A 17,699-nucleotide genomic window follows, 5' to 3' on the forward strand; every position below is an offset into this window, starting at 1 on the left:
CTAGTTCCCCTTTCGGGCCTGACTAGCACCTCGGAGATGCCCTAGCTAGCTTCCAGGCGCTTTGGCTAGCTTCCAGGCGCTTTCCCGCAGGGGACTGGTTCCGACTTCCCCCGAGGACAGGGATGGGGTCGCCCGAAATGCAGGGCCCCCTGCCCCTCTCTGAAAGGCCGGCTTTCTGCCCTCCCAGCTGAGTGCAGCGGCCCTGAGCCAGCCACGTCCCCAAGGGCATCCGTGGCCCCGTTTCCTCTTTCGGGCCCGTCCCTCCCATCCCTAGAGGGCAAGGCCAGAGACAAGTAGATGGACTTCCGGGCAGGGCCCAGAGGGAGGGCCTGGCTTCCCATCTTCCTTCAGGGCCCTACTTTGGCTAGACAGGCCCTCTGAGAAGGGAGTGTGGGGTGACCCCCGAATGTCCAGCTCTCACAGCTCCATTGCTCCCTCCTCACCTCTCTTTGGCCCCAGAGTCGTGTACCCTCGGACAGGGATTCCCAGATGTGGTTGACTACAAATCCCAGAATCGCCAAACAAAAGCCACTGCAGCTGGGGATTCTGGGAGTTGAAGTCAACCACATCTGGGAATCCTGTTGGGAGGGGATACTGCCTTGGGCTGGCAACTAGGGTAGGGGAAGTGGGCAGAAACGGCCCACGGACAAGCCCTCCTCTCCTCTTCAGACCCCGGACGCCTGCGCGCTTTGGAGGAAGCCCACCCTGCTCCCCAAAAAAGGGCCAACTGGGGGACTCTTGTAAACCACAGTCTTTGAACCCATTTCCTGGCAGGTAAGACTGACCCCCGCCCCGGTTCTGCTTCCGCCATAAGCATCCCCTCCCCTGAGAGCCCCTAAGGGAAGGAAGGGTGGGAAGAGGGAAGACCCTACTTCTCTCCTGAGGCTTCGAGAGACCCCCTGCAGATCTCAGAAGGAAAGGACGGAAGCGGCGAGAGCGAGAGGGTGTTACGGGAGGGCGGGGTGGCAGGGCCAGGAGCAGGTCAGTCGATTCACTTAGAGAGAGGGAAGCTCGGGACACCGTGACCTCGACAAAGCGCTCTCGAGAGTAAGGCCGCAGGGCTGGTGTCAGCAGGGAGAAGCAAGCACTTAGACATGGCAGAGAGAGGAGGGAAAGGGAAAGTGGGGAGAGAACTTAAGCCCCCCCCCATATCCCTGGCCATATCCTGGATGGGCATCACACCCAAGTACCCAGGTTTTCGACACCATGGGTCCCCAGACACGGTCGGACTACAGCTCCCATCATCCCCGGCCACTATAGCAGGGGTGATGGGAGTTGTAGTCCAACGATGTCCAGGGCCCCGTGGCTGGGAACCCCTGCTCTACACCATTCTACTGCGAAAGAGAAAGCAGTGTGGTGCAATGGTTACTCCTACGGGAGTAGGAGTGAGGAGACGCATGTTCAAACCCCCCACTCAGCCACAAAGCTCACTGTGTGAGGGGCCACAGCACGAGTGAAGCAGAATAAGCGGAGAAACTGGGTCAGTTTCAAAACGGGGATGGCCCCCAACAGGGGCGTGGGGCAAGGCCACATTTGAGACAAGACACTGCACCACTTCTGCGCCCCTCTCCTCCCACCTCCCAGTTTTAATGAGGGCCCCAGCCTTCATCCCCACCCCCGCCACCCCCCAAAAGGCTGCAAAGCGGTGACGGCACGGGAACCGCCCAATTCCCCCCTTCCGGCTTCTGCAAGGTTTTCGGAAATCAGCAGGACTGACCTGTGAGCTCAGGGAGGACAGGGGCACTCGGGAGAGGGGTCCGCTCTACACGGAATTCTAAAAACGAAAGGCAAGACAACTTAGGACACTCGGTCAATTCCTCCCCGGGAGGGAGGAGCCAGCGAAGAGCAGAGATGCAACAGCAAACACAGACAGACACTGTGGAGAGGGCGAGAGGCAGGGGCGCCCGGCAGCTGCCACTTAACTAATTTTAAAGAGAATTTTTAAGCTGTTTTGTATTGTATTTTCTTTGTACCGTTGGTGGGTTTTTGTTTTTGGTGTTTTGTTTTGTTCTGGCCTGTTATGATTTCATGTGTGATGTGTTTTTATTGTAGGCGTTACTCCTCTCTTGTGAGCTGCCCAGAGAACAATCTGTTATGGGGTGGCTAATGGCCCCACTGGAAAGTTAGCTTCTGTGTTGTTTGATTTTGTTTCTACTTTTATGATGTTTTCGTGGATTCGGGCGGTTTGTAAAGGCCGGTCAGGATGAAGACCCAGGCTTCCAAGAATGGTCCCCTTTGCTAAGCAGGCTTTGCCTTGCTGACAAGAAACCTTTCGTTCCCAGGGCACCATTTCGGGGTTTGTTATGCATCCGTCTTCAGAAAAGTGGCAGCTCCAGGGAGGCGGCTCAGCAAAAGGCAAAGGAGGGAAAGAAACAGACAGATGTGCACACGGCACACGCCCAGAGGCAGCAAGGCAGACGAGGTTGCAAGAGGGATCTTTCTAGGGACAAGGGGGGGGTCGTCTAATTCAGAGATGCACCCGCTTTCCTTGGCCCCCGGAAGGGAAAGCGTTGCTGAGACTTGCAGCTTCTCCCTCATCTAAGCTCCTCTCAGCCATTCCAAATCCCTCAGGGGCAGCGGGGAAATCCAACAGGTGCAGGTTAACGGGGGCGGACGTGGACTGTCATAGGACATGCCAGGAACCCACCCAATGGCACCAAGGCAACATGCCAAGGGAGAAAGATGGACGTACCGGGGAACTGGTAAGTGTAGCCAGGCGCGATGCCCGTGTAACTCCGACTGGCGTAGGTGGCGGCCTGGAAACCTGGGTAGCCTATTGATAGAAACACACACACACACACACACACACCGCAAAAAAAAGAAAAGAAAAAAGAATAAGAATACAATAAGTCTTATGGTAAGAGAGCTCCGTTTGGGGCCATCTGACGTTGGACTACAACTCTCTTTGACCACTGTGGCCGGGGATGATGGGTGTTGTAGTCCAGCAACATCTGGCAAACTGGGAGACCCTGCACTACACCACCAGCACTTTAAGCAGCAGGCCACATGCAGTTGATGTAGGGCCTTGGCCTCGAAGTCCCTACACCCTCCTCCTCCAGCCCGTACAGAGCCCCCTTATCCTGTCTTGATATTTCCCAAACAAGGAAAAGGTCCCCTGAGCATGTACAGAGTGCTTCTCCCCTCACCGCTGGGCCACTGCAGCCTGTCCTCCTACTCGTAGAATGATTCAAGAGTGGCTCTTCCTCCAGAGCAGAAAGTGAGCCCCCCGCCCCTCATGTCTTGACTGCAGCACTTTGCGTTTTATTATTATTTTATTATTTATCTATACCGCCCTTCCAAAAATGGCTCAGGGCGGTTTACACAGAGAAATAATAAATAAATAAGATGGCTCCCTGTCCCCAAGGGGCTCACAATCTAAAAAGAAACATCAGATAGACACCAGCCACAGTCCCTGGAGGTCCTGTGCTGGGGGTGGAGAGGGCCAGTTACTCTCCCCCTGCTAAATCAAGACAATCACCACGTTAAAAAGGTGTCTCTTTGCCCAGTTAGCAGGGGTTATGAAAGGTACTCTGGATGGGAGTGGGTGGATTCTCTCCGTTCCCTCCAAGAACCTCTCTCTTCCCTTCCTTCCTTCCTTCGTTCCTTCCTTCCTTCCTTCCTCTTTCTTTCTTTCTTTCTTTGACATATTTGTATACCGCCCAAAATACAAGTCTCTGGGCGCTTCATGGAATTCAGGCGACAGATGCACAAAAAAATCGGGGTCCAGGTTTGGACCTAGCCAAAATCAATGGACTTAATTAAGCTCCCATAACAATTCCTGTGGGGTCTGTGTCCCCGGAGTACCACAGAGTGGGCTAGAGCAGAGCTGACATCCTGACTAAATCTACGAGAAGTCCTGTTGAAATTTAGTAATCCTCCAGAGCATCTCCTGGGTAGAAGCAGAAATTTAGCCTGGATGCCAGCCAGTAACTATGAAACCATACGCTCGGAGGGAACCGCAAGCAATACTAATTCACTAATTAGTTCACTAATTAAAAGGCTCCTCTGAGGGCAAAGCGTCCACCACTGCACCTCTGCGTGATAGCCTGCTCCAGAATTGCCTCCTCTTCCAATCAACGGCTTCTGGGGAAAAGGCTGTTTCGTTCCGTCCCTGCATCAGGTATGACTGAATATGTTAATGTTCCTGGTAATGTTCCTGTGAAGCTATAGCAGAATCCTTTTCAGGGGTAAGTGTGACACATGTAGCCCATTTTAATTCAGAAAAATAAAAATAAAAAATAGGTCTCAGGGCCAAATTATATCTTCAGCTAGACATATGGGTTAAGCTCCTTAACAGACCTGATCAGAATATCTCTCTCTCTCTCTCTCTCTCTCTCTCTCTCTCTCTCTCTCACACACACACACACACACACACACACACACACACACACACACACTTTCAGGTAAAGAGAGGCATTTTCAGTTTCAAGCTATCAGATGCATGGGGAAACTCTGGCTGTTTTGCCTTGGTTTTTTTTCTATTGCTCTGCGTAGTTTGAGTAGTTTCCCCCACACCCCTTCTGCTTTCAGTTGCATTCAGTGGAGTGTTTTTAACTCTCGCCAACAGCCTTGAGCTTCCCTGAGAATTGGACAGGCAGGGTTTACATGTGTGAAATAAATAAAACCCGGCTCCAGCGGCGGCATTTCTGCAGCGTTCCCATTCTACCAGAAGAGGGCAGTGAAGGATGAGAAACAGCCCCCGCTTTTCTGCCAATGGATTCCCTATCATGAGACCGCTGACATCACGGATCGGATCCTACCCTTATGCAACTTGGCAGAGGCCAGGTGGCGGGCTTGTTTTGTCTCCGGGCAGGCTGGGGGAGGGCAGAGAGAAAGGGGAGGGCCGCCATCCTTACCCAACATGCCGATCCCAAGCATGAAGGCGTCCATCCCGTAAGGCATCACCCGGGACCGACCTCTTGCAGAGCCCGTGGGGGACATGACTTCCTTTGGCTGTGCTTTCTTACATTCCACCTGCCAGGGGATGCAAAACAAGGCATCAGATCTCTGCGCTAACATGCAAGGCAAAGCCCCAGGAGACGGAGGTCCCGGTGGAGAAACGGGCCAATTGAGCCAAACTCCGTTCACAAAAGGTCCCTTGCCCGGATCTGGGTGCATTTTGCTCCCAACATTTCCCCGCCTCCTTCCCCCAGGACAGAAAGAAGCACAGGCCTTCCCTCACGCTTTTGCCCAGGGTTGTGCTGCCATGTTCGGAGCAGGCACCTAGCCTTCTGGCATGCAGGACACCCAGCCCCACACAGATCCTGTGGGGTTTGTGGAGGAGAGGAGAGCTGGTCTTGTGGCATAAGCACAGGAAGCTGCCATCTACTGAGTCAGACCATTGCTCTATCTAGCTCAGTATTGTCTTCACAGACTGGCAGTGGCTTCTCCAAGGTTGCAGGCAGGAGTCTCTCTCCCAGCCCTATCTTGGAAATGCTGCCAGGGAGGGAACTTTGAACCTAGATGCTTCCAGAAGTAAGCAGAGGTAGGTAGCTCGTGTGCACATCGCTGTCCTCCAGGAGACATGTGCACGCGTGCAAGCTACTTCCACCTACTTCCGGTCCGAAGAGTGGATGGGGCGGCAGGGAGGTATGCTGCCACCTCGCCGAACTGGTTTCCAAGTGAGCGCCAGTGGGGGGGAAGTGGAGGGAGGGGTAAGTGCACCCTCCTCTGCCCTTAAAGTTGTCCCACCCCACCTTCGAACCCTTCAACCCTTTGAACCGCCCGTGTTCGAACAGTTCGGAAGCCCGTAAAAGGGCCTCCGAACAGGTTCGAGCACATCCCTACCTTCTGTCCCCACAGCCTACTTGTGCCACTTGCTCCCCCGCCCCACCCCACCCCCCTCGACTTTCCCCGCTCGCTCTCACCATTTTGTTGTTGATCTCATGGAAGTGGATCTCACAGACTTTCTCCACAATGTCTTCGCTTTCAAATGTGACAAAGCCGAACCCTGAGAGAGAAAAGAGGGGCCCGGCCAGGTTAAGTCGGGCCTCAGGAAGGCCGCAGGCCACAAAGCCGCCAGGTGGCCATCCCGGATTCCCGCCCTGCGCCCCGGGCCCTGGCATAAGACCAAAAGTACAGGCCTAAATCAGTGTCTGCCTGACTGCTTCTACACACCCTGCACAGAGAAGTGTTTCCGCCTGCACCTTGACATGTTGGTTTTCTATATGTAGAGTCGCCATCCTCCCTGGAATTCCGGGTTTCACCCGGATTTTAAGCACCTCACCCAGATTGCTTAGCCCACCCAGATTCGCCCGGATTTCAGCTTGCTTTCTTTTCTTTTCTTTTAAGCTAAGTTCTAAATTCCCTTGTAGAAGCGGCGTTCTGGAGCAAAAAGTGCAGCCACTGTTTTGCTGAAACATTATTTTCAAGGCAATTTACATAATATGCAAATTAGGCACCCGGATCTGGAGAGCCAGAATATGGCAACCCCATCTATATGCATGGAATACACATTTCCTTGTATGAAGAAGCACCTAACCAAGGGAGCTCTCGCCCGTCCTTAAAGCGGCACAGGCTGACTACCTCAATGAGAACTAGGCCCCTGGATGAGAATGAGCACCCCAAAACATGCACTGCCCCATTTCCCTTGCAAACTCTCAGATACCATATTCAGCAAGGACACCCTTGCCCTCTCTGCAGGCTGAACACACGCAGAGCAGTCTCTCCCTCTTCACATCCTGATTTTCAGGGGGGCTATGCTCAGGTTTTTTAAAAAAACACGTGCATGTGTACAGACACTTGTACAAGACCTGGGGGGCAGCAAGGCCCCTCGTTCCGGGGGGCAGGAAGGCTGGGATCGGGGAGCCCATAAGGCAGCACAAGTGGGGATGGCTCCACGCCACAACAACTATTTGAAATAGCTGGCCCAGTCTAGTAAAAACCATTCTCGCACCAGTCCAAGTATTCAGGAAGGGCATGTGGCACAGCCCTTCCGGAAGGCCTCTACCACCTCAGAATGCAGGCCAGCTTCCCTTCCACATCTCTTCCACCCACAAGCCCAGAGGAAGTTCAGAGGAAGAAGAGGGAAAGGGCAGGATCTGTTTCCTGAGTGCAACTCAGCATGGCAGGGGTTCTCCAGTTCTTGTTGGACTACAACTCCCATCATCCCCAGCCACAAGGGCCTTTGACCCAAGTGTGAGTACCCCTGCAGTAAGGGGTAAATAATAATAATAATCCTGCTCCACGTAGAAAACCAGTCTCCTCTGAATGCACAGCGGGGGGGACATGGGGAAGTGTCCCAGAGCATAGTTTAAGCCAGGGCTGCTCAACTTTGGCCCTCCTGCAGATGTTTGTTCGTTTGATTGATTGATTTGATTTGATTTGATTTCTGTACCGCCCTTCCAAAAATGGCTCAGGGCGGTTTACACAAAGAAATAACAAACACATATAAGATGGCTCCCTGTCCCCAAAGGGCTCGCAATCTAAAAAGAAACATAAGACAGACACCAGCCACAGTCACTGGAGGCATTCTGTGCTGGGGGTGGACAGGGCCAGTTACTCTCCCTCTGCTAAATAAAGAGAATCACCACGTTAAAAGGTGCCTCTTTGCCAAGTTACCAGGGGTTGGCAACTTGGTCTGCAAGTTGTTGGCCTGCAACTCCCATAATCCCTGGCTTTTGGCCACTGTGGCTGTGGATTGTGGGAGTTGTAGTCCAAAGACAGCTGGGGGGGGGCCTCAGTTGAGCAGGCCTGGTCTAAAGGCACATGATACGGCCACCTTGCTGAAGCTAAGTGGGTCTTGGTATGATCAGTGCCTGGATGGGGACCCAGGCATGACACCTTTGGGGATGGGGCCACAGCTCAGTGGCAGAGAATCTGCTTGGCATGCAGAAGGTCCCCGGTTCAATCCCTGGCAGCATCTCCAGGTAGGGCTGGGAGAGGCTCCTGCCTGAAACCCTGGAGAGCTGCTGCCAGTCAGTGCAGGAAATATGGGGCTAGATGGCCCAAGAGTCGGACTCAGTACAAGGCCAAAGGCCAAGCTTCGAGACTAACCTTTGGCACAAAACGCCCGCTGCCGAAGTGCAGGGCAGAGTTGCCAACTGACCCAGGGAGGGGGATGCCTACTCTGCTCTTGTGCCCAAAGCATCAGGTGACGCTTCTGCCGGAAGGCAACCGGCGTCGTATCACCTGACCGAGAGCTGCAGGGTGCCGTGGCTGCCGGGGGCACCAAAGCCAACTGGAAAATGGGGCAACGCCAGAGCAGGAAGATGAGCCCTGGGACAAGTCGGTGGGCCTGTGAGGGGGCAGGACCGTAACAGGGACCGGAAGATGGGTCCGAAGCGGATTCGGGACAGCCCAAGTGCTCACGGTATTCAGAGGCGGCAGAGCCCCTGGGATCGGGGTCGGCAGCAGATCAGTCAGGCTTTGCCAAGGATGTGCCTTCCCTCCCCCCGCCTTGCCCCCTCAGCCTGCGGAGGCCAGCCAGCTCCTGCTCTGTCGGCATCCAAACGCCCAGAAGGGGACTCTGGGAAAAGGAGACCCGGGAGCACCAGCCGGCCCCTGGGGCGCGGCAGTGGGTTGAGGAAGCCTCCCGACTCTCCGGGCGGCTTCCCCGGGCTCAAATTACCCCGGCCAAGGTAAGAGACACACAGGCTGCTGAAAGGAAGAGGCCGTCTTGGGCGGCACAGGAAGCCGGTGGACAAAAGCCCTCTGTGCGAGGGCGGGGGGGACACACCGTCAAAGGACACGGCTGGTGAAGGAGGGAGGGAGAGAGACCGAGAGGAGGGCCGACCCAGGCATGCCCCAGGGGGACGGAGGTGCTCGGCTCCCACAAGGTGCCCCGTCAACACAGACACCCAGAGCGGCAGCCCTCCACATCGACATTTCGGGGTCTCACCTCGGTGCCGGTTAGTCGTCTTGTCAAACATGAGCATGGCATCGTCCACCTGCAGGAGACAAAAGATTGGGGTGAGGGGCTGGACGGAGAACGGGGCGGGGTGGGGGGCAGGAGAGCTAGTTTGGGTCAGGCGAAAACGGCAGGCAGGCCGCTTCCGACGCACAGCAAGGCGGCTGTGTCGGGCACAGATCGGGGGTTCTCAAAACCAGCGGCGCACACCTAGGCATTTGGGAAGCCTGGAGGTAAAGGGCTTTGGAGGCCCCCATCTCCCCGCACAGCGCCCCGCCCTTCTTTAGGGGAAGCTTGAGACTCCTTTTTAAGAAGAAGGAAAACCCTGCATTTCGCATGGCGCGCACCATGGGCCTGTAGCGCTCCTGGGGGGGCCTCCCCAGAAGTCCCCCACCATGTCCCCCACTGCCACGCTGCTTTCTTTCCTTTGTGCCACGCTCTTGAGCATGGCGGAGGCCCACTCAGCTCCCATCCGCCCACCCCCAGCCCCACACGTGGCGGTACCAAGGAAAGGGAGAGGCGTGGCGGCAGGGTGGCAGGGGCTGCAGGGTGGCCCCTCCTGGTGCTGAGGAGTCCAATCCAAAGACTTCGGAGTCCGATCCAAAGACTTCGTCCCCGAACTTCGGATTCCGATCCAAAGACTTCGTCCCCGAAGTCTGGTCCAAAGAGTGCCGCTGTCTCAGAAACTAGTCCCCCCCCCCCACCGCCAGATGTTGTTGGACTGCAACTCCCAGCTGGGGATGGTGGGCTTTGTAGTCCTGCGACCTCTGGGGACCCCAGTCTGAGAACCCCTGAGCCACTTCATTCAATATGACTGTGTATGTTCAACAGGGAGGAGGGCAGGCAGGACTTCCACTGCCCAGGCCAAGGTCTCTCGGGCCAGCCTCCAAATGGCTACACAGCCTCTCCCTCCCTTCCCACCAGGACGGGGCGCTGAACTGCCTCCTGCTGGCTATCAAAGTCATCGCAATCCCAACTGGCCGAGCAGACTTCAGTTTACATCCATCACTCCAGAAATGCAGGTCTTGCACTAGGCCTGAACCCGGACAAATCTCACAGGCCTGGCACGCTGGGTATATGTGGGTGGCCTTTGGTCCAGTGGTGGCCAACCCACCCACCCCCAACGGCCACAACCACCACGATGCATGGATCATCTGTAACATCCTGCCAAGCCGTGAGCAGAATCTTCCCACGCCTCTCTGCACCTGAATAAAAACTCCGGGAACCAGCAGAGGAAAGATACATCTCCTCGTAGCTTAGCCAAAAAAACACAAGGCAACCAGAGGGGAACATAGGGAGCTGCCTTTTACTGAGTCAGACCTTTGGTCCGTCTAGCTCAGTATTGTCTACCCAGACTGGCAGCGGCTTCTCCAAAGTTGCAGGCGGAGTCTCTCTCAGCCCCATCTGGAGATGCCAGGGAGGGAACCTGGGGCTTTCTGCATGCAAGCCAGCAGGTGCTCTTCCCAGAGTGGCCCCCTCCCCTAAGGGGGATATCTTACAGTGCTCACATGTTTAGTCTCCCATTCAAATGCAAACCAGGACAGACCCTGCTCAGCAAAGGGGACAATTCAGGCTTGCTACCACAAGACCAGCTCTCCTCTCTAAGTGGTCAGATGCACATTTCAAGGAGGACGGTTCAGAGAGGAACCAGATCAGTGGCAGACAACGGCGATGTGCATGAACTGGTTCGGCGCTCCTTTTGTGGAGCGCCGAACCGATTCGGAAGTCCGGCATTCCTTTTGTGGAGTGCCAAACCAGTTCGGATGTCCAGCATTCGAGTCAGTTTGGAGGCCGGGGGGGAGTCCTTTAAGGGGCAGGAAGGGTGTCCCTCCCCAAAACCGTTGAGGAGAGCGTTGGGGGAGGTAAGAGCACCCCCCCTACCCCTTAAAGGACACTCCCCACCTCCAGGTTCGTGCACATCCCTAGTAGACAAGCTCAAATCCTACAGCCGTTCTTATTACATTATCATTTGCAAATGGCTATCTACACTCACCCTGTCTTCATGCAACAGGCTTGATGAGAAAGTGTGTGTGTGTGTGTGTGTGTGTGTGTGTGTGTGTGTGTGTGTGTGTATACGTGCATTTATTATGAAAACTGACTCGACTGAGCAAAGAACAGGGCCTGCTTTGGGCGAAGGCCAGGGGTAGGAAGCACGCCGCCACTGTGAGGTGACTGCAGTGTGGAGGCTCTTGGCCCCAGCCAGGGAACGGCGGCGGCGGAAACGGCAAATATTTATATACCGCTTTGTCAGCCAAAGTCCCCAAAGCGGTTTGCATCGATATCAATAAATAAAACAATATGGCTCCCTGTCCCCCAAGGGCTCGTCGTCTAAAAAAACAAACATAAGCGAGACACCAGCAGCCGCCACTGGAGGGATGCTGTGCTGGGGACGGAAAAGGCCAGTTGCTCTCCCCCTGCAAAAAAAAAAAAAAATTGCCGCTTTAAAAGGGTGCCTCTTTGCTCCGTTAGCAGGGTGACAGGAGTGCACGGGGCCCTCTCTGTGAGCCACAAACCAAATGCCCAACTTCAGCCCACACATCTGTTGGCGAGGGGGGTTAAGGGAGCCAAGGAGGACCTCAGCTGGACCGGTCGCAACACTCCTTCGCGCAGAGTGCCAAAAAAAGGGAACGCTTGAATCGTGGCAGCCCAGCAGACCGAAGCGGGGGGGGGTGTGTGTGGAAGCGCTTACAATGGGCTTTCTGTCTCCAGGTCAAGGCCAGCGTGAAGTGGCAGGCCTGGCCAAGCCCAGCCTGTGGGGCTGCAGGACTGAGATGTGCTGGGCGATGCCCGGCAAGAAAGAAAAAGCAGATTATCCACTGAACTAGCAGGAGCCTGGGGTGGGACGTCTGGCAGAGGGACGGAGGCTTTCAAGCGCCTCCCAGGGCAGCGAGTCAAGTAAAGTGGTGCCGTCGGGTCAGCGTCGACTCGTGGCGACCACAGAGAGCAGCTGTTTTGGGGAGAATACAGGAGGGGTTTGCCATGGCCTCCTCCCGCACAGTAGGAGACGATGCCTTTCAGCATCTTCTTAGATCGCTGCTGCCCGAGAGAGGTGTTTCCCATAGTCTGGGGAACACACCCGCGGGGATTCGAACCCACAGCCTCCTGCTCTCTAGGCAGGTTACTTCCCCGCTGCACCATTAGGGGGCTAGAGGCATTAAGCAGCTTTCTCTCTCCATCTTGCATGAAAATGCACAAGGGGAGGGGGGGCATCAGCAAGCTCTCTCAGTTCCAATTACAACTTAGGAACAGAGGCAGCTGCCATATACTGAGTCAGACCCTCGGTCCATCTAGCTCAGGATTGTCTGCACAGACTGGCAGCGGCTTCTCCAAGGTTGCAGGCAGGAGTCTCTCTCGGCCCTCTCTTGGAGATGTTGCCAGGGAGGGAACCTGCCTTCTGAATGCAAGCATGTATTATTATTATTATTATTATTTATTCAATTTCTATACCGCCCTTCCAAAAATGGCTCAGGGCAGTTTACACAGAGGAATAACAAAAAATTAGGTGGCTCCTTGTCCTTGAAGGGCTCACAATCTAAAAAGAAACACAAGATAGACACCAGCCACAGTCACTGGAGGTCCTGTGCTGGGGGTGGAGAGGGCCAGTTACTCTCCCCCTGATAAAGAAAGAGAATCACCACATGAAAAAGCTGCCTCTTGGCCAAGTTAGCAAGTTGTAGATGTTTATCCCAGAGCAGCCCCAACCCCTCAGGGGAATCTCTCTGGACTAACGGAAAGGCTACAAGCAACCAACTAACTCTGGCTGCAGGTTGCCCCAAAACACCAGAAGCTGCCGTTCAGGCTGGAGTCTCTCCCACCCCTGCCTAGGTGATCAAGTCTGAGGCCTTCGACATGCACAGCAGACACAATGACACCAAGCTGCACTTGTATCCTCATAAACCTATATGAGTCTGCCGTCTACTGAGTCAGACCTTTGGTCCATCTTGCACTGTACAGCCTACACTGACGGGCAGGGTTTCCAAAATCTCTGGGGTTCCAGGCAGGAATCCTTTCTCAGCCCTGTCTGGAAATGCCAGTTCACGGGGAATTCCTGAACGCAACGCCGGAACTCGGTCGGCTCGGGGAGGTTTTACCTTGATGCCGTGATTTGTTCTCAAGGTGTGGCACATGCATGAAGGAAGAGGAGAGCTGGTCTGGTGGCAGCAAGCATGACTTGTCCCCTCAGCTAAGCAGGGTCTGCCCTGGTTGCATCTGAATGGGAGACCAGAAGTGTGAGCATGGGAAGATATTCCCCTCAGGGGATGGAGCTGCTCTGAGAAGAACATCTAGGTTCCCAGTTCCCTCCCTGGCAGCATCTCCCAGACAGGGCTGAGAGAGACTCCTGCCTGCAACCTTGGAGAAGCCGCTGCCAGTCTGTGAAGACAATACTGAGCTAGATAGACCAATGGTCTGACTCCGTATACAGCAGCTTCCTATGTTCCTATGCCCACTGAACTTGAATGGAGGCAAGCAGGCAACCAAGGTGTATTTTTTAAACCACTTCAGTGAAGTATAACTGCTTGGACCGACTTTTCATCTGTTTTACGATAACATTTCAGCATAGGGGTAAAAATCTAACTTGTAGCATTTGGCATTAGCAGTTACTTCCTTCGTTTGTTATGTGGTAAGCCGCCCAGAGACGTTAGTTTGGGGCGGCATACAAATGTGTTAAAACAAACACAATAAAATACAATTTGCTCCGTTCTCTGCTGGCTTCACACACATCAGACCTCACTCGTCTGCAGGCGTTTCCTCCCTTGCAGCTCTGTGGATTACGCCCCTTACTGCTCCTCCCATGAAGGCAAAAACAGAGTCTTTCTTAAATGTGGGGTGGCTTGCCGAGGGCCCCACCTTCTTGCTTCCCCGGAAACCCATTAAAAGTTCAGTTCAGGCAACAAAATGCAAGTCAGTGCCCTGGCAGGCCATCCGAAGGAACACAGAGAAAGCACTCTTGTCAGAGTTTAACCCAGGGGGGCCCGACGTCAGCCTACCAGCTGATCCCGGACAACTCCCAGCATCCTCAGACACAGTGACCAATAGTCAGGATGATGGGCGTTGTAGTCCGACCTCTGCAGGAGGGCAGAAGTGGGATGTGGCCCTGGTTCAACCCAAACCCCACCCTTCTAAATTAAAAGCCACCACAAGGGAACAAGACTGTCTGCAACTGTCTGGAAAGAAAGACAACTAGGAACATAGGAATATAGGAAGCTGCCATATACTGAGTCAGACCCTTGGTCCATCTAGCTCAGTATTGTCTACCCAGACTGGCAGCGGCTTCTCCAAGGTTGCAGGCAGGAATCTCTCTCAGCCCGATCTTGGAGATGCTTCCAGGGAGGGAACTTGGAGCCTAGATGCTCTTCCCAGAGCGGCTCTTAGGGGAATCTCTTCCAGTGCTCACACTTTTAGTCTCCCTTTCATAGCCAACCAGGGCGGACCCTGCTTAGCTAAGGGGACAAGTCGTGCTTGCTACCACCAGACCAGCTCTCCTCCCAACTAACCCAAAAGGATGAAGGAGAAGGAGCCCCAGCCCACCCACCCCGAAATATGGCCCCAGCTCCAGATCTGTCAAGCAGGCGCCATTTTGTAGGCAAATCGGGACTGACAAAATGAAGACTGGGCTGTGTTCAAGGGGCGACGCTGGGGGGGCTGAAGCGCCGTGGAAAGACGCTATTCCTACCCGCCCAAACCAGGAAGAAAGCCTCCCACAAGGAGGGCCATGAGTGTGCGGAAACTGAGGCCGAACAATGAGAACCGGCGCCCGCCACCCGGCTTGACCCCTTCAAGGTGACGGCAAAGCCGGGAAGAATAGCCTGGTGGCGAGGGCTTTCGTGGGAACCGCCGGCCAGCCGGCCTCTCCCAGGGCGCGCCAAGCACGTCCCCGATGGCCGAGGCCCTTCTCGACAGCCGGGCAGGCATTCAACTCGCACCCGGGAAACGTGTGTCCTCAATAGGCTCCCGTGTCCATGGAAACCCAGGGCAGGGGAGGCGGGATTAGTGGGGCCGGCCGGCCACGGCCACGGCGTTCAGGCGGCTGAGCGCTAAGTGTGAGTGGCAGCCCTCGGCGGGCGCCTATTGTCACAGCTGGCTACTGGGTGCCTCTCTGGGCCGAGCCCCTGCCGGGGGTCCCCACTGCTCTTGGGACCATTCTCTCCGGAGCCTTTCTTCTCCAGAGGCCGCCCCGGCGTTGCCAAGGCCCGAGTTAGGCCCAAACAAAAGAGGCTGCCGGGGACGGCTTCTCTTGGGGCCGGGTTGCCCTGGCAACCCAGGCCCCTCCAATCCCAGCTGCTGGATCCGATTAGCACCAGCTCTAATGCGCTCCTCGGCACAGACGCACAAAAGGCGGCCTGCTGGGGGGAGCCTTGCTCCCTGCCTCTCTCCAGCGCCGGCCGGCCCTCGCAGGCCTCCAAAGGAGGAGGCAGCGAGGCCGCGCCCTTGGAGGGAGGCGGCGGGGGGCCCTCGTGTCCCACCGGCGCAGCCGCAAGGTCAAAGCGGCGCTCGGTCTCCCCCGAGCCCCTCTGAGCCACTCTCACAGCCATGTCCCCCAGAGGAACAGAGGAAGCTGCCTTATACCGAGTCGGACCCGGTTTGAGCTCTGTATCGGATCCGGTTCGAGCTCCGAGTCGCACCCAGGTTCTTCCCTTGTGAGGCCCAAAGGAGCAGGGGCGGCCTCCAACAACCTAAGGGTGGTTCCCTGATTTGTGGGGCCTGTGTGGGGCTTCAGCTCAAGCTGGATACTCTGCAACAAGTCCCCCCCCCCCACCGCCCTCCTAGCACCATGTGGAGGCGGCCGTGGGTCCCATGCAGGGCTGCGCTACTTATCTGTTGGTTCCGTACATTTATATACTGCCCTGTACCAAAAAAAGTCCCTGGGCGGTTCACCGTAAGAAGCCATTAGAACATTAATATAATTAAAGCCATTTAAAATACAGTCAGAACTCGAAAACCGGAGCTTTAAAACCATAAACTATAAACAACAACAAAAACATTTGGTTTATGAACTATAAACCCAAAGTCTGACAAAACAGGTATGTTTTTTTTAGGTTGTGCCTACAGCCAAAAATGTTTTTGTTGTTGTTTTAGGTTTGTGCCTATAAACCAAAAGCCTGACAAAACAGGGATGTTTTGTTAGATCCTTCATAAAAACATTCCGAGAAGGGGAAGCTCTAATTCCCTATGCCCAGCAACCGGAGGGGGGGGCTCCTTTAAGGGAAACAGAGCCCTTTTGAACCCCTGCACCATCTTGAAAGGCCTGCAGAGAGTCAGTTGCTACCACGAGACCTGCAGGATTTGTTTTCTTTGCTTCCCAGGTGTTTTCCTTTTGTTTTCCAGGTGGCTCCATTTCTCCTTGTCCCCTCTCCTCCCATCCAGTTCTTTTTCCCCTCCTCCTCCTCCTCCTCCTCCTCCAAGCCTGCCACCCCTTTGGCAACTCCAAGGTTCCACCTCAAGGCACTGCCCTCCCATGGCTCTTGGGAACACAAACAGGGAAACCTGACCCCTGTGCTAAGAAGGGCTCGAGAGGGAGAAGGGATACCCATCTCAAATCACTCCCCCAGAGCCCTGCCAGATGATCCTGTCCTTCAGGAGGCATTCGCCTGCCAGCAAGATCAACACCCTGAAACAGGGAAGGTGCGGAGATGATCCAATTCCCCCTACAGCTTCCTATATGAAAAAAATAGCATGCCACAGCCACTCAAATACCACGACTCCTTTCTGGTCTCCATCTCTTCCAGGAAGGAAGGAAGGAAAGAAGTAACTAAAGCACTCAGCAAACCCTCTATACCTTGCCCATGCCTTCAAAGTTTCAGTCACAGTTAGGGGGAAAAACAAACCCACAGGTTTTTGAAATGCACCTGGTTGCATTTATTCTCCAAAGAGAAAGACGTGCTGGGCTTCTCTCTTTTAGAGAAAGCCGCACAGGGTGGAGAATTCTGCTCCCCAGGACCTCAGCCACCATTCAGGAAAGGGAAATCAAGGGTCTAGTCCTTAATGGTGCAGAGCATACAGGCCGCGATGGGCCTGCTGAAATCTCAGAATGCAGAGCGGGGTCTAAGGGGGCTCCTCCGGGGTTAGGGGTGCAGTGCCAGTGCCTCAGATGGCCCTGCTGGTTGACCCAAGATGATGAACAATGCAGGAAAGGAAAGGAAAGGAAAAGGCAGAATCAAGTATGCAAAAAGAAAAGAAAACATACAAATTTGCATGATGTACTGTATGCAGGTCACAGAGCTGAGCTCTTCCTGGCCGTGTGTGTGTGTGTGTAAGCATGGAACACCAACACCACCAACACCAAATGCTCAAGACGAGGCAGGAGCTTCTCCCCCCAAGGAGAGCAGCTTCAGGGTCTGTCAAAGACACGAGGGGTGTTCACTCGGCCACTGGGGTTGGAACTGGGGTTGGGAGGGAGGCAGAATACCACCTCCTTTCCCCCACATCTGCCTGAGCCTGGCTAAGGCTCCAATGCTGACATGCTCACAGGAGTGGCAAGGTGAACGAGAGGTGGGGAGCGAAGCCTGGCGAGCAGATATCCCACAATGCACCGCACAAGCAGCACGGTGCATTGAGATATCCCCCGGCTGCCGGGCCACTCCTTCCCCCTGGCTCTATGGTGAGTATGGCTGCCGGCAGCCACGTGACCGGGCAGTGAGGTGGGAGGCAAACGCAGGTCCCCCTGCTGGGTTTCAAACCCAGGCTACCTGGCAGAGGTGTGCCAGGGAAGGATTCCGGTGGCTCTCGCGACCAGACCCACCAGGGCTAGCACTGCCCTGCCCGGGTAGCGCCTCACTGACCGGCAGCGACTCTCTCCGGATTTCAGACCGGGATCTCCCAGCCCTACTTGGCTGCCTTTGCCCTCCTGCGT

At 55.0% G+C, this 17,699-nt stretch overlaps 1 protein-coding gene across 6 annotated transcripts in view; it reads right to left on the reverse strand.

Annotated features, from left to right (window-relative positions):
* Positions 1–17,699, reverse strand: part of MSI1 (musashi RNA binding protein 1) — a 57,434-nt gene that overhangs the window by 3,870 nt on the left and 35,865 nt on the right. For 4 of the 6 annotated variants that reach the window (XM_053279858.1, XM_053279853.1, XM_053279856.1 and 1 more), the window contains exons 7-10: positions 8,840–8,888; positions 5,868–5,950; positions 4,857–4,974; positions 2,693–2,773 (exon numbers count right to left, since the gene is read on the reverse strand). In XM_053279858.1, coding sequence (XP_053135833.1) covers positions 2,693–2,773; positions 4,857–4,974; positions 5,868–5,950; positions 8,840–8,888 — 331 coding nt within the window. Of the gene's footprint in view, positions 1–1,717; positions 1,775–2,692; positions 2,774–4,856; positions 4,975–5,867; positions 5,951–8,839; positions 8,889–17,699 lie in introns of all 6 variants that reach the window. The other 2 variants (XM_053279854.1, XM_053279855.1) reach the window with 1 other exon arrangement.

This window comes from Hemicordylus capensis, chromosome 15 (assembly GCF_027244095.1).
Source record: "Hemicordylus capensis ecotype Gifberg chromosome 15, rHemCap1.1.pri, whole genome shotgun sequence".
In the NCBI taxonomy this organism is placed as follows: Eukaryota; Metazoa; Chordata; class Lepidosauria; order Squamata; family Cordylidae; genus Hemicordylus; species Hemicordylus capensis.